At 36.8% G+C, this 16,548-nt stretch overlaps 1 protein-coding gene across 1 annotated transcript in view; it reads left to right on the top strand.

Moving 5' to 3' along the window:
* Positions 1–14,756, top strand: part of TBCK (TBC1 domain containing kinase) — a gene marked incomplete at its 3' end in the record, with an annotated part of 37,008 nt that extends 22,252 nt beyond the window's left edge. Inside the window, exons 3-11 of the mRNA XM_010289875.1 lie at positions 4,243–4,357; positions 5,916–5,989; positions 7,094–7,235; positions 8,487–8,547; positions 9,834–9,895; positions 10,703–10,764; positions 11,474–11,622; positions 13,100–13,238; positions 14,657–14,756. Of these exons, the coding sequence (XP_010288177.1) occupies positions 4,243–4,357; positions 5,916–5,989; positions 7,094–7,235; positions 8,487–8,547; positions 9,834–9,895; positions 10,703–10,764; positions 11,474–11,622; positions 13,100–13,238; positions 14,657–14,756 (904 nt within the window). The remainder of the gene's footprint in view (positions 1–4,242; positions 4,358–5,915; positions 5,990–7,093; positions 7,236–8,486; positions 8,548–9,833; positions 9,896–10,702; positions 10,765–11,473; positions 11,623–13,099; positions 13,239–14,656) is intronic.
* Between the last annotated feature and the right edge of the window lie 1,792 nt (positions 14,757–16,548).

Genomic DNA, 16,548 nt, shown 5'->3' with positions numbered 1-16,548 from the left:
CCCCCCCCCCCCCCCCCCCCGTCTGTCTGAATCTAAAAAGTGACAAAAGTGTCCTAAGCAATCAGATTATTTCATCAGTAGGTTTGCAGCAGCACAAGAGATTGAAACTCTGCTAAAACATCTGTTTCCTGACTGGTTCATTATTCCTGAAGTAAACTTCCAGAAACCGGCTTTGTGTCCTTAACAGTAAGAATTCAAAAGGCTGGACATGAGGCTGACTGCTAAGTGGAAAAGTCAGTGTTTTTTGTGACGGCACAATGCAGCCACCTGTGTACTATTACAGAGTGGAAATTAGTCATTTGTCTGGTATAGCTTTTGGTCTGACAAATTCTGGAGGTAATAAAACAGTCCTCATTTTTGTGGATTTTTAAGTCGTCTTCCCTTCTCTCTCCACCCACAAATGCCATGCACATGCCTCTCTTAACCATGATGGTTTTGTACTGTTGGCTGAACTTGCTCGTATGAACTTGTAGAGATTTTTTTTTTTCCCCCAACCCCTACTTACAAGATGAATTTCTGAGGGAGGAATTCAGTTACCCTTTGTGCTTCCTTTGCTATGGTTTTATACATCCAAGTTATAGGCCTAAACCTGGTATTGGTTTTAATCCTTACATTCTTTTAATTCTATATTTCTAAAGTGAAGGAACACAAAATGACCCCTTTTCATGGCTATATTTCTTCAACTCCAAACCAGGAAAGAAGCAGGCAATTATTAAATCCAAGCAGTTTGATTTTACATCAGTGTGCAATCCTTTCACTTTGAGAGAAACCCTTTTCAAAAGCCTAGCTGAGTAGGCTACAGTTGAGTAGGTTTGTTGGTGTCCACACTGAGGACTAAAATGAAGCCTGCTCCTTGAAAATGTGCTGGTAGGTGCAGAGAGATCAGGCCTTGTTTTCTGTCTGTGAAATGTTCATATTGCAGAGAAACTCCTGTTTCTTCTCTTGTTTTCCCATTGGTGGAGAGGAAGAGAACCTTAAATCTTATTAAGACAGCCGGGAAACTGAAGACAACTAGTGCACCTTCAGATCTGCCAGTTGAAGTGCATCTCACACTTGAATGCTTTTACTTAGTGCCTCCTACTGTATCTGCCTTGAGCAGTGGAATGATTTGCTTCATGATAGTTTAAAGTCACAACCATGATCATCACGGCCCGAGATGAAGAGGGTATTTATTTCCTGCTACACCACTATCATTATGTCTCTCGGTAGGGCAGCGGTGTAGCATGGTTGATGTCGAACCTGCCATGCCTCCGTGTTGCCTCTTCTCCTGTGTTGTTTCTAGGGCTTTTGCTGTCGTTTTTTTTTCCCCTCTCCTCCTGTGAAAGGAGGGTGATGAAACCTCTGCAGTTCAACAGCCTCAGTGGCTAAACCACTCCCTTAGATTTATCATCGTTTGACACTAGCTAGCTTATTGAAAAACAGGCTCGCAGATAATGAGAGGAAAACGTTTCTGAATGTGCTCAGACCTCGCCACCAACACTGGGTATTGTAAATGTCTTCCTCACTTAGGACTGTGTTTTCTTTTTCTATTTATGGGTGGTTTTTTTAAAGGTCAACTTAACCTGAGGCCTGGAAGCAACTTCGTGAGTGCAGCTCATGTGCTTGCAGTGTTGACAGTGGCTGTAGAAACTGGGAGAGAGCTGAGCCCCACTGAAGCGAGGGGATAGCCTTGGTAGTCATCTCCAGTGAGGCAAGGGACTGCTGTTGAACTTGGCCTTGGGGAGTTTAAAGCAGAGAGATCTCGTGTGCTTGATAACAGTGATGGATAGTGTTGTCAGGCCCTTTGCCATTAAATGCAAATATAATGCGTAATAACCCCAAACGGTGTAATAAATTACCTAATAAATGACATAAGAACTACATAATGTGCAACAGTGCTATGAAGGGTTTGTAACAGAGTTCTTTCTGTCCTGGGGAGGTGGTGTACATGCTTCAGCTTGGAGTGAGGCATTTGGCTGAACACTTCTGCCCAGTAGGGTGGCATCAAGAGCTTAAGAACACTGAGAAATGAAGTGTGCAATGAAAAATAGTCATCATTCATGCATTTTTGGTCGTTCTAACGCCATGGAGGATTTCTCTTAAAGAGGAAAGAATCCCAAAGCAGTATTTTCTGGCATTTGCGCACATTCTATTTTTATGAATGCCAAGGGCACGTGGAGAATAAATGGGTGGCCGAGGCCCCCTAGTGCCGCCAGAGCACACTGCATGCCTCAGGCGCCGCAGCCACAAAATTGCACCTTATATTTACTTTTCTTTTTTAGTATAAAGAATCACAGAATCGTTAAGGTCGGAAAAGACCATTAGGATCATCAAGTCCAAGCATCAACCCAACACCACCATGCCCACTAAACCTTATCCTGAAACAAGAAAAGAAACACTTTTTAGGATGAAGTACCTCATGATGGACTAGTTGTTCATGTGCAATTGTTTCTTTACTGGAAACATGGATTGTCCCTTCATGTCTTGTTTTGCAAAGCTGTGCAAGAATTGAGAGAGAGGATTCTGTTTGCAACCGTTATCATTAATATTTGTGTTGCAGGCAAAAAACTATACAGGGAAAATGAAGTCTAGTAAAGTAAATTTTTTTACCACAATTATCTCTGCCCAAGAATGAACTGGGAGGAAACACTACACAGCTTGTGGTGTCTGATGCTGTGGTGTATTATATAACTTGGGAATGGGAGGGGTGGGGAAGAAAAAGTGCTAGTGAGGGAGGAACGAGATAGTTGTGGGGTTTTGTTTTGTTTTTGTGGTTATTAGCCATGTGGTTTTGGTTGAATTGCTAAGACCTTGAGAATGACTTCCAAATGCTATGATCTAAGATACAGTGGTGTGGACATATGTTAGAGTAGATTCTCTTAGTGCTTAAAATTTAAATTAAAGTGTATATTCAGAACTAGTGTAAAGTAGTACAGTAATCCATCTCTGTCTAGGTAAAAGAGAGAGTCTAGAGAAAAGGTCCACGTAAGGTAACTTAATGGTGGCCTTAGACTATTACTAAAACAGCTCTTTTCAGTATTTCTGTGTTGCCCTGGTCTCAGAATTTGTTGGAATTGTGGCTTTTGTCAAAATCTAGCTATTTACTCTTGTGACAAAGCTTTGGCATTCAAACAGATATGAATAATAGCTAATAAAGCTTTAATAAGAAATTAATGTTGGTGTTTAGTCAGTTAGTTGACTAGTCACTCTTGCCAGTCTGTAAATTCTCCCCCTCATTTTTCTGTTCCAGAAATTTTTAATAAGCAAGAGAAGGTGATGAGCCTTGTCCAGATTGCTATTGTGTGTTATTCTTTAACAGTGAAATAAAAAATGGGTATGTAAAGCTAGGCCTTGATAAGTAGATAATGCTTTGTTTCTGGATATTTTGTAAAACAGTGTCTTCAGAGATACAGTTGCCCAACAGACCTGAAATGTGCTTTGAGGGGGAGTAGGCAGGAAATGAGGAGGATAAAAAGTTATAAGGAATCTCTCTGGGTGACGGTAGATCTGTGCCTTTTGTTCTTATTTTGGGTGCACTTTGGAAGCCTAAAACTGGTGGTCTCTGTACAAATTCCTGTTCACTTGTTGACAGAAACTCCCCCTTTAGGGCTACCATTTCTTACAGTAAATGATAACTTTTGTCAAAATACCTGGTTATGTCAAATGGTTTTGATGGTAAACTTCATTGTTTCTCTTCAAAGAAGGTAATGTTGATGCTTCCAAGGTTGTAAAACAAAATGTGCTGAAAGTGAAGTTTTCTGCTCTTTGTTTTGTTTCTTGTTTTTAGATGTTGAGATGACCAAAGACTATAGGTGTGATCTAGCTGTGCCTCTATACTATCTTCTAGATAAGCTCCAGTTAACATCTGAGTTTCAGAAGCTTTTGTTCAGTTGAACTTTTCTATGACCAACAGTAGCAGACTTAGGAAGAACAAATAAAAATAGAGTTGGGATATTTTTTCCTCATTAGTTGAGCTATATCTCATAGTTTCTGTTGCAGAGAATATGTTATACTTTGTCACAGTTTTCTGCTGTTTTTAAGGAGCAGTTCAGAGTGAAGAAGCCTAGTTGTGGGATATTGAGGAGTTGTGTATGGCACTGAATATATCCTACCATATTCAGTGTTAATCCATTAAACTATTCCGGAATTGTCAATGTCTCAATTGTGTTCCACAGCTATTCCAAACACTTACATTTTTACAAACTAAAAAAGGAAACATTTAGTGTAACATGTTCTTTTACCTTTTTTTCTTTCCCCCCCCAGTTCTTCAAGGATCTTATGCATAGCATATGAGGTTTTGCAAGGCTTGCAATATATGAACAAACATGGAATGGTCCACCGAGCGCTTTCCCCTTGCAATATTCTTTTGGATCGAAAGGTACAGATACAAAAATAAATTTGTGTTTTCATTTGGTTTTTGGGTTTGCTTCTTACTTCCAGCAAGGAGCATGCTGTGTCATATATGGAGACGGGGCGGTCACAGCCCTTCTGATGAGGGAAAAATTGCATATCTGGAAAGGTGGTTTGTTTTTTGGCTTTTTTTTTAAACTACAGTTTTCCCCCATTTCCTAAATTTCAAATGTATTTTGGATTTTATTTTTCTCTTTTCCTGTTTTCTTCTATCCCAAACCACTTTTTTTACCCTTTTCTTCTTAAGGTAGTAATCTAAGTCTACCTGTCATCATTGTAATTAATTACAAGACCTTCCTAGCTTTTTGAATAGGAAAACATTTATTCTGGCTTCTTGTAATAATGTTAGTAATATTGTAATGTATACATGATTGTAATGTAACAATAATGTTAGTAATATTTCCTGTTTTTCATGGTTCCAATACTTGACTTTTAAGATATTGACATATTTCTTTGTTCATGTTAAATTATTAAAATTCCAGCGTCAGTCAAGTCTGTTGTCACAGACTACTGAGGTGGCGATGTCGAATACAGGTTCTGCTCGTAAAAGCTGAGAGAAATTAATAGCTGCTGTTGTACTCAGAGCAGTTGCTTCATCTGAACTGACAGCTGAAGAGCTTAGCCTGTCTGCATAACCCCTCTGTCCTTCTCCTTCTTACTCAGTTTAAATAGACTAGCTAGATTCTCCACTTGGAAGGCAGATAGAAAAGAGGAAGAAGGAAGGAAAGAACACTGTTTTTTAATGTAAACAAATGAAAATAATAATAATGGTCTAACAAGGAAAAGTACTTTGGGATTTCAAGATAGTCCTAAAATCAATAAAAGAGCAAGAGACCATAAATTTCTAAACTTTTCCCCTGCACTTTGAATAGCTTGCTCATGTAGCCTTCACTGTTGCACCATCTGCAGGCTGGCTGAGTATAATTCAAAATCCAACAGAAACAATACCTAAGTTTAACTTCTATGCCTATTTTTTGTTGTTTTGGTGTTAACTTTCTGCCTCCACAGAATAAAAGCATGCACTCCGAAAACTTGTTTGTTTGAAACATGTGTTGATGTAGTTAAGGAAAGCAAGATAGTAATGAGTTGATGGGAAGGACTGGAGGAGCAAGGCTAGGTAAATGGAAAAGGTGAGGGAATAGTGGTGATGCTTAGGGAGATCTAGGATTCAAACAGGATTTTGAGCAGTTTTCAAACAGGAAAAACATTCAATAGAGTATTTAAGCCTTTGTAATTTACTGAAAATACACTGTAACTTACAAAGTTCTGATTTTCTTGCATGTTCTAAACAATGTGATTACTTAATGCTCTTGGAAAGTAAAAGCGTTAGAAATAAACACCTTATTAACTGGTAGTGGAGTTCTGCGTAATAGATGAGACAGAAATGTAAGAGGGCGACTGTTCATAGGTATCTGTCTTCTGACAGCTGATGCAACTTGAAATTATTTTCTTTTTTTTTTAATTTAAACACAGATTCTTCTACTGTCTGATTCTGTTGCTCTTAATTTATTTTTTTTCCTTTTCAGGGACATGTGAAGTTGGCTAAATTTGGACTCTACCATATGACTGCTCAAGGTGTTGATGTTGATTTTCCTATAGGGTAAGGATGTAGCTACACAATACAAATATATCAGGGATGTATTTTTTCACGAAATATGTTTTGAGGAATCATCTTCAAAAATGTGTTGTATGCACAGGGCTCTTAAAGGTTGCTGCTTTAATTCATATCTGTTGCATACACCCCTTATAGAGAAACTTCTGATAATGTCACTGAAGAGGTTATCTGGCTAGGTGAAATTAATGAAAGACAGAGAATGGGCACCATGCAAGCATGTTACTGTAACTATGTGATGTCAGTCCTTATTGCCTAGATTTGACTTCAAATGCTAGTAATTGCCTGTGACTCGGATTCTGGAGGCACAATCTAATTTCAGATTTAAGAAAAAGCACAATCAGTGCTTTACTGTCGCACACCACTGTAGGCCTCTTGTCTCTATCATTTTGTGATTTATTTTCAAGTGATCTTACTGTCTAGCCAAAGTGACATGCTTTGTTGCAGTGTTTCCTTGTCACTTGTTTTGTTTTTTGAGGAGTCATATTTTTTACTACTGAAATACTGAGCTGATTCGCAAACACATACCCAAAAGAAGTAATGATGTTTCCCTTCAAAAGGTGATTTCAGATTTTTTTTTTTAAGTGTTACAATGAATTGTTGACAGAAAAAGTGATAATGTTATTTTGAAATGATCTAGCAGCAGGTAGAATGTGTCCTCAACACCTTTTGTTACTTTTTTTTACTTTAACTCTTTTTACTTTAACTTTTTAAACTTTGAATTAAAGTTATTTGATGCAAACACTGTCAAAGGAGGGGAATCCTGCCACCACCCCCAATATGGGTCTAGGATACCTTTATTTAATGTACTAGTGCTGAAACTCGATATACATTTTGAGATACGTAGACATACCATTTTGGAAGCTGCTGTTACTTCCTCTCACAGAAAGACAGAGCTAGTGATTTAAGATTTGACCTTTTATATAGTAGGCACTTTGCTGCAATGTGTAGATTTTGACTGAGTAAAATAGAACAATGTGCATTGCTATGAATTCTAGTTCCTCGGAATGCAAAATTATTTTGATTACTGTAACTGAAAGGTAGGGTTTTTGGGCAGAAAGGATATTACTTAATGTTGCTGCATCTTTCTAGGTACCCATCATATCTGGCACCTGAAGTAATTGCACAGGGAATAGTCAAACCAAGTGATCATACTCAGTGTGAGAAGCCTCTGCCTTCTGGCCCTAAATCAGATCTGTGGTCTCTTGGTATAATATTATTTGAGCTTTGCATGGTATGTAAGAGGATAATTCTCTTGATTGTGACTCTTGGGGAATAATTACATTAACTTGATTGCTCTTGAGTGTGGGGTTAATGACACTTTGCTCATCACCTGAGTCTGAATATCAGACTATGCTAGCATTCCTACCTGGGCTGTATTGGTGGTAGTTTTAGTAGTAGGATGCATATTGGCTTAGTATGAGTATATGCGTTAACTATGAAGGGCCTGTTAAGCCACAGTATTGTGATGGCATGATGGAATTATCAGGGAGGAATAGCTTCTGAACCAAGAAACCTCTCTAGAGAACTTGTTTTATTTGCGCTTTTAAGCATGAAATAACCACTGCTGTCATGCCTTCATTCTCCTTGGGAAGGATGAGAAACTAATAGTTTCATGGAGAGGAAGAAAAGGGAGAATCTACTTTACCACCAGAGTTTAAAGAGCTGCTGTATGGGATTAAGGGTTTATTTGGTAAATGCGTATTTGACTCTAGAAGTTGAAATAAATTATGATAGCATAATCTTCACTATTTGTATATGTTAAACTGGACTTTTTTCATTCAAATACAGCAACATTCTGTAGGGAGGTGTGATCTAGCAAATACCTCAATATTGATATTTAGTCTCATTATATAACTAAATTGTCAGACAATTGTATGGTCAAAAACCTGTTTTATATAGTGATTAGATCAGGACATTGGAAATAGTCTTCTTTTGCATCTTCTGCTGTTCTGTAAATTTGCATAGTGTTCATGGATCATTATTTATTCTTTTGAATAAGTACATTTTCTTAAAAATGCAATAATTATATTTTCTGAAACACCTTTAAGGGGTTTTCAGATTACTTTGCAAAAACACTGTGACATAATAGAAGCTATGATGATTACCATGTTTAGTAATTAATTACCTTTGTTCTGTTTACAGTGGAAAAAATAGTTTTTGAAAGCCTGTTACTGAATTAATAATAAACCTGCAGGTTTGCTAAGGCAGCTTGGGGCTCTGTTTTGCATAATGTTTTTGATCTTGCATTTGTTCCAGTTAAGAGGCAGTATAATTGATACCTTTTTTCTTTATGATGGCATTAAGCTGTTTCTGCTATAGTTGGGGTAAATAATGTTTTCTGTTCTAACAGAGAATTTTCCTAAATCTAAAATTAATGTGTAAAAGCTAATTTCACTGTTTCGTATATAGATGGATGTGTATGCTATCTGAATGTTTTATGTAGTAGCATTCAACTGTTGATTTGATTTTGTTGTTCATTTAGGGGAGAAAATTATTCCAGAGTTTGGAGATAGCAGAAAGATTGAAATTTATAATTATGTTAGGTAAGTAGCATAAAATCAATTTTTTAAGTTTCCAAGTGGCTCTTGGACTAGTGATATTATCTCAGCTTGATGCTGAGACCTAACCATTTGGGCGCTTCACCTTCTGTCAGCTTCCATCTCCAGAATTAAATAGGCATTTGAATCATGGTTGTTTGTTTGGGGATGGTACAAAGGTAGGTGCCAGGAAAAATAACTTTGCAGAAGAGCTATGAGTATGTTAGAGTAAGGGCAAACTATAAAAAAATATGCCCAGGAAAGGTTGTCATTTTGATGGTTATTTGTTGTCTTGTGTTGCAGGAGGTTTCTGAAATGGGTTAGAAATTGTATGACACTAAAGAAAACTGTCCCTGCACTAGCAGTGCTTGTGTACCAAATCCGAAGCAGGGAGAAGCAGGACTCAAATAAAAAGACGGAAAATAAAACGAGGGCTGAGAAGTGTATTACTGGATCCAGGCTTTTGTTTCTGGCTTTACCTACAAACTATCAAACATTACTGTGGATGTGAAATTTTTGCTGAATCTGGAAGTGGAACTGTTTTGTGGCTTTTAAAACTTGATTTCTTGTGGGGTTTTATGTATGAACCATGGCGAGGGGAAGAGCATGAATTAGCAGTTTGAAGCTTTAGCAGTAAGTTATTATCCAGAGCCAACAGTAATACTGTTGAAGTTAGTTAATGTCAGTAGAAACAACTTTTTCATTTAGCAGTTAGTGTTTGGGTGCTGAAATTCTGACTGCTTTGGAAAGTCATTTGTTAACAAAGCTTCCTGAAGCATTTCAGTCCCCTTCAAGTTGAATGCAAGTTACTGGTAACCTTTATCCACTGAAAAACATTCATGTCCTGACTTGGGAATTATTTTCTCAATAACATCTTGAAAACAAGTTATAAAATACTGCTAGTATTATCTGCAAGTAGCAACAAATTGATCTTCTATATGCAGGTATTTTTAAGCTCTTTTAGGGATTTATTTTTTTTTTTTAAGTGGAAAGACTGTTTTAATTTATTTAATTTATTTATCAGAGACTGACACTCTGGATTTACCAATCCTGCAGAAAGATTTTCGCTGTTAAATTAGAGGTGCTACTTAACTTTCTTTGGCTTCAATTTTCTGTGATAATGATTTTATTTTCAATGTTTGAGAATTCACTTTCAGATGATGTGGCAATGTCAATAAAAAGCCAAAGTTAGGTGCTTTTTATTGGGATGGGGTTTTATCTGATATCCTGTTTAATTGGTATCACTTTTTTTGTAATCTTTAAATTTTTATTTTTCTGTTTGTTTTTCAAAGGCTGTGTAGATGATATTGTAACTGTATTGGCTGAAGAACATGGTTGCCTTGCTATTATTAAGGTTTGTGGAACTAGTTTGCTCTTCCATGCTGTCTTATCCAAAACTTTTTATTATTGTTGCATAGTATTTCACCCCAATTCAGTGTGTGTGTGTGTGTGTGTGTGTGTGTGTATTGTTTATTGTTTAAATAAATGTACACACACATATGGTCACTTGATGTATTGGAGTGTGAGGAAAAATTTTGAAGTCTAAACTACATACCTAAGATCCTTTCAAATAACCAGTACTGGTAATACTCATTCTTTCCTAAAATTATGGTCAGTCTTAGTAAACGTTAATGCTCTCTGAATAGTTTAAAAAGTTACAAATTTTCTTTAAAGTGTTGGGAGTTAAGTACTTTTCTTCTAGAAATTTAGTCTTCTATCTGGTCCACTTTATACATTCTGAGAGTGTAGGTTTGTACAGTTCAACTCCTCCCCACCCTTAATATTAATCACTGAATTTTAGTGTCTGTATGCTTTGAAGCATTGTATAAAAGGATTCTGACTACTAGCAGAAGAGCGTTCCCAGGTACTGCATTGTTTCAAGCTGGATACAGAATAACTAAATTAAAAATTAAATAGCTGCATACATTGCAAATTTTTCAGATTTTTTTTTTTTTCCCCAAAGCAAATGCAGGTTTGGGAGATAAGAAGAATTACTTCCTCAGCATTTAGGTCTGACACAGCTAACCTCATGTGTGTAGGTGTGAAATTTTATTGCCTTCAAAGGAGTAGCCTGTATGTTAAAAGTTAAGTATGAGCTAAGTGGCTTGCTGAATTAAGACAGTAATAAACGGACCTCCTCCATATTTTTCCTATGTTCCAGGACCTTTCTGAAAATATCATAGTTCTATTGAAGAAATGCCTTACATTCCAACCTTCTAAGAGGCAAGTATTCAGTCCGAATGCCTAGTAAACTCTGCTGGGATACCATGAAGTTAAAAGACCTGTTGTTGAACCTTTTTTGGAATACTGACAATTTGTGCTACCCATTAGAAATTCTTGGTTGCGTTGCTTTTCAGTGTTTAAAGGAAAAGAGGGGCAGGGAATCAAGTGCGCAAAACCTTGAGACTGAATCTAAGTATTTTGGAGGCAAACTCTAGAAGCATTTCTAGTTCTAAGTTCACAGCTTTTACTGATTCCGTGTCTGGAAGTTGGTGGTGGTTACTATAGTTCTGTTGTAGCAAGAATTAGGGCTGCTTTCTTCAAATCTCTTCTTTCAAAATACCTTTTCATTATGCTGGTCTACCACAACTTTCTTCTGAAAACTGACGTATGCTTTTGTTCTTTAATCAAGGCTTTGCATTTGCATTTTTTCCATCTCTGCTTAGAGGAATTAAAGGGGAATTAATAAAAAAGTTGCTATGAACATTAAATGAAGGTGAGTTCTGAGCTCGGGGTGTAAGCAGACTGCATGATGTGTTATGCATCATGAATCAAACAAAATTGGTAGACGTTTTTGCTATTAAAGTTTCTGAAATCTCAAATAATCTAAAGTAACTTGATAAAATTTGTTACTGGAGACACTTCTAACTGAAATTTAACTTTTTTGGAAGGACTTTACTCTTAATGTTTCATTCTCTTTTCTTAATTCAAGGCCAACTCCAGAGGAACTGCTGCATGACAGTTTGTTCGGTGAAGTATCCTCAGTATATCCTCCCTTCCACAAACCTACTGGTCTGTTTTCATCTGCTCCAAGGTGTGCTGATTTAACGCTTCCTGAAGACATAAGTCAATTATGTAAAGGTAAAGCAGGTAGTGGGATAAATATCATTGAAGGGGGAAGGAAAATAAAATGTTTTCATGTTTTCTTTGAATACTTTGTTGGAGAGAAACTACTAAATGTTACAATACTACATTGTTGTATTAAATTGTTTAATGGGAAAAGAATACAGGAAAACATGTTTTGAGGGATGTGTGCAAGTCAAAGGAAAGGCATCTTGATTTTGTGCTTTGACCTCAGGGAATAAATAGTTTAAATAAAAAAAAAAATAAATAGTCTTATGAGGAGCGGCTGAGGGAACTGGGGTTGTTTAGTCTGGAGAAGAGGAGGCTGAGAGGAGACCTTATCGCTCTCTACAACTACCTGAAAGGTGGTTGTGGCGACGAGGGTGTTGGCCTCTTCTCCCAAGTAACTAGCGATAGGACAAGAGGAAATGGCTTCAAGTTGCGCCAGGGGAGGTTTAGATTGGATATTAGGAAAAATTTCTTCACTGAGAGGGTGGTCAGGCATTGGAACAGGCTGCCCAGGGAGGTGGTGGAGTCGCCATCTCTGGAAGTGTTCAAGAAACGTGTGGATGTGGCGCTTCAGGACATGGTCTAGGGGACATGGTGGCGCTGGATTAATGGTTGGACTTGATGATCTTGAAGGTCCTTTCCAACCTAGTGTTTCTGTGATTCTGTGATTCTGTGATAGTTATAATTAGTATTCAAGGCCAGCTTGGAATATTGGTATCATCTTTTGCCTTGGACATATGCATATTCAAGGTAGGTTTTTTTCACTACATTGTGTTGTGAATTGGTAATTGGATTCTGCTGGATCATAGCATGAGGTGAATTTTGGAAGTATTGGAAAAATAAATCCTTGTGAAAGAGGTCAGAGTCTAGAATAAAAGGCAGCATTTCTAAGTTTAAAACTACGGTATGCTGAAAAGTGTTGCCACTCTTAAGTCCTCAGACTATTTCTGATTAACTTGGAGATTTCTACATGTTTAGAAAATCTCGTTGTACAATTTATGGAGACTTAAGATTCTATACCTTTTTAGTATGGCTATGTATGTGAAGGGAGAATAGATTGTAATTACTCAGTATGAATCACTAGTTTCTTATTTTTACTCTTAGCACTGTCGTGTGTACAAAATAGTTGTGGGTTGTTTTTTTTTTTTTTAAAAAGACACACAGGAAGCAAAAGTTAATGCTTCAATGTATTTATCTGATTGGTTCTATTTCCTGGCACCAAGGCAAGCTGCAGAAATATTTGCTTTTTTTTTTTCTTCTTCTGCCCATCTGCTCTTTCCTTAAATCTTTCTAAAGGGCACTTGCAAAGGGAAGATCACTTTTCCTCTAACTTCATATTAAGTTCTAGGACCTTTCAAGCATAGTAAAATTTTTTTTTCAACAGTATGTATTTAGAAGAAAGTAGGAAGAAGACTAGAAAACTTTAGGAAGAAGTACAAGCTGCCTAAAAAGCTATAACTCATTTTTATGTGATTTCTCCTAGTAGATGAAGATAGTGATTACCTAGCAGAACGATCAATTGAAGAAGTTTATTATCTCTGGTGTTTGGCTGGAGGAGACTTGGAGAAAGAACTTGTCAACAAGGAAATCATTCGATCAAAGCCACCTGTCTGCACACTTCCCAAGTAAGGAAGGAGAAGCACTTTAAGGGAAAGGAGGATGGATGGAGAAGGCCAGTGACTCTGAGTGAACATTTTGGTTTGATTTTTAGTTTCAAGACCTCTATGTATGAAAAATATTGAAAATATCATTCTTGAATAGCAGGAAATCATGTCACTTCCCTTCTTACATGATTCAAGGCATTATTTGAATGCCTTATATCTGTTGTCTTGCTTTCTGAAATTTGAAGAAATGTAGGTGAAGTGCAAAATACTGAACTGGAAGTCCCTAAATTTAGCACACTTTCCAATAGCATTAAGTTTTAGTAAAAATGTCTCTCTTTGCGTCAACAGCATGTTTGTAATTGTGATTTAATTTAATACATTCTGTAGCAAATTCTCACATTCTAAATTCTTTTTCACAAAGAAGCAGTGCTGAATGGTCAACTCGATTATTCAGCAGATCAGCTGATTACTTTTTTAAAACGCTTAGTTTTGAGTTATAATTCTGTAACAGCATTTTATTCTTTACTACTTTTTTCTTACTGCTGCACATGTTGCAACTTTACATAGTATATTCATGTTTTAATCCTACAGTCTGATCTTAATAAAGATAATTATGTGTCCATATAGGTCAATTTACTAGTTCTTGGTTTTAAAAATACATGAAGTCAGTGTACAGCCAAAATGCAGTGTCTTTGGGAAAAAAAAGGTGGAGCTAGGTTTTAAGTGATATTTTGGTGGCAAAATTAGTGTGGGATTTTGAGAGATTGCCTGTTTCTGTACCCATAGGTGTACATGTGCATTTGAATTATGAGGGCAAAACCTTTTTCGTCATATTATCTGTCTTGAAAATGAGGTGTTAATTTCAAAAATGCAATCTAACTCCATCTTCTGTTCTATATATACTGAGAATGTTAGCTTAATTTCTGGAAATCAGTTTCATGTTTTCTGCTTTAGAAATACCACCAAGTAGAGAATTTGTGTATACTCTTTTCTTGGATGCATTCGTATCCTTAGGTGGACTACAACAGAAAAGGTCTGGGTCAGACTTTGCTTGGTTTTTGTCATGGTGGGAAGTGGCTTTCATGTGACAATAATGTTTTATTTTTGCTTTCACAATAAATGACAGGCCTGATCTGTGCCAGGTCAAGGAATAAAAGGGGGCATTAATCCCATATCTCGTTACTCTTCCTTTGTGTGCAAACTGAAGTTGTAGAAAACCTGAAATGTGCCTTTTTACAGCAAAAACTGTTTGAATAATTTATGATGATTGTACATGCTCTTGATAGCAGGTTTCAAGCCATGCAGAGTCAACAGAATATACTTTTAGGAGCTAGTGTTTTGTTTTAAAGAGGAAACTGGTATAAGATTTTTATATTTTTTTCCTAACTCAAGTCTTGTGTTATAAAATGAACTGAATTTTTTTTCTCTCCCTTTTGAAGCTTTTTATTAGAAGATGGTGAGAGCTTTGGTCAAGGACGAGATAGAAGTTCCCTCCTAGATGACACAACTGTGACATTGTCTCTGTGCCAGCTCCGAAATGTATGAAGTATATTGTGCACTTGTTCTTATGTCTTTGCTGCAGAAACATTGTTTAAAGGGAACGTGGAACAGCAGCTCCTACTGCTGTTCCTACAAATGACAGTGTTACTGATTCCAAGGGAACACTTCTTGGCATCCAAGTCACGTTCTGATTTATGCTATTAAATTGCTTTGTCTACAAAAGCTTACTAAATTTGATTTATCTTCTGTCCCTCCTTCCCCTTCCTGTGTCCTTCCCTTTCCTTTTATTTGTTACCTGGTTTGTTCTGATGTAGCCCAAATAATTGTGTAGTACCTGATATTCTCCACAAAGGACAGCGAGTGTTTTGCGTTCTTTAATTCTTGTCTGTAGGTGGCTCACAATATTCAAAAGAAAGATCAACTGAATTCAGTTACGGCTCCTTAAAGGCTCTATACTTGAAGTTGGATACCGGTTTTTCAGTAGTTAATTACTAATCTTTGACATTATATAGCTATTAAACAACTAGTTCAAAAGATCACTTCAATGCATTTTGTCAAAATGCAGTAATGCAGTTTTCTTCCATCTATAGTGGAAAAATCAACATATGGTAACTCATAATTTTGCCTGATGTCACGATCAGTTACAAGATTTACTGTATATGTCACTGAAATGTTTTAATTTTTCACATGTCTTTGCACATGTAGAGCTTTATTGCTGAAGAATTTGAAATTTATGCTGCACTGTTTGCAGAAGCGCAAATTGTAGTAGGAGGAGATGCAATTCTGTCACAGTTTTCATAAAAAAACCTTTACATATGATTATGGGGGTTAATACAGAAAGAAAGGTGACTCCTGGAGTCTTGATCTCTGCCATCATTACCTTAATTGTGGAGGCAATGTAGCAAATACTGTGTAAACATATTTCTTCAGTAGAACTTTGCATTACTTCACAGAAATGCATGAAAACAGACCAAAGAACTGTGTTTTTGTTTGCTTGGTTGGTGGAGTTTGGGGAGCAGGACAGAGGGTGTTAAGAATATGCAGTAGTTATTTTAAAGGTAATACACATTGCAGATCCTACTGTTTTTCCTACAAAAGGGCAGATTGTACAGCTTTTTAAAAAACTTTTTAATCTGTAATTTTGGATATTGCTGCCTACTTCTGTACAGCAATATCTACAGCAGCAAATAAGTATATACTGAAATTTCATTTTGGTGAAGGTACAAGTCTGAACCTTGCAGTGTTAGGTGAAATAATTTTTTGAACTTATGCAGTTCTTCAGACACCTTTCATAGAGCAGAGCATGATGCTTATAATCAAAAGAGGATCAGTACTGAATGAACTGAGAATGAACTGTTCTGTCAGTCCCAGGAGGAACAGGCTGTATGCCGTATGCCTTTAAGTTAGGGACTGAACTGCAAAAACAGAGCACTGCAGGGAGGATGGTATTAAACATTAATCGTGATGCACCAAAGATGTCTGAAGACTTCAGGCAAAAGTCCAGGCTTGCTTGTCTGTCACCTTTCCAGAGAGCATCTGTATTTCTGTGCAGCTTTCAGATGCTGCTACTAAAAGGAACTCAAATTTCCATGACTCTTGAACTGACTAAAAATATAAAACCAAGTTGTGCAGTTGCTTTGCAGCTATTTGGCTAGGAAGTCCATGCAGAAAAATGAGGAAAACAACTATGTAATACTATATGAATATATAATATATATTATAGAAATATAAATCCATGGCCCATAGAAGCTATTTTTTGTGTGGAAATAGGTTTATGAATGAGATGAATGATATTTTCAGGCAGAAGAACTTCCATCAACTCAAAAAGCCT

The sequence above is a fragment of the Phaethon lepturus genome, unplaced genomic scaffold (assembly GCF_000687285.1).
Source record: "Phaethon lepturus isolate BGI_N335 unplaced genomic scaffold, ASM68728v1 scaffold5086, whole genome shotgun sequence".
Classification (NCBI taxonomy): domain Eukaryota; kingdom Metazoa; phylum Chordata; class Aves; order Phaethontiformes; family Phaethontidae; genus Phaethon; species Phaethon lepturus.
This window is presented reverse-complemented; position numbering and strand designations above follow the sequence as displayed.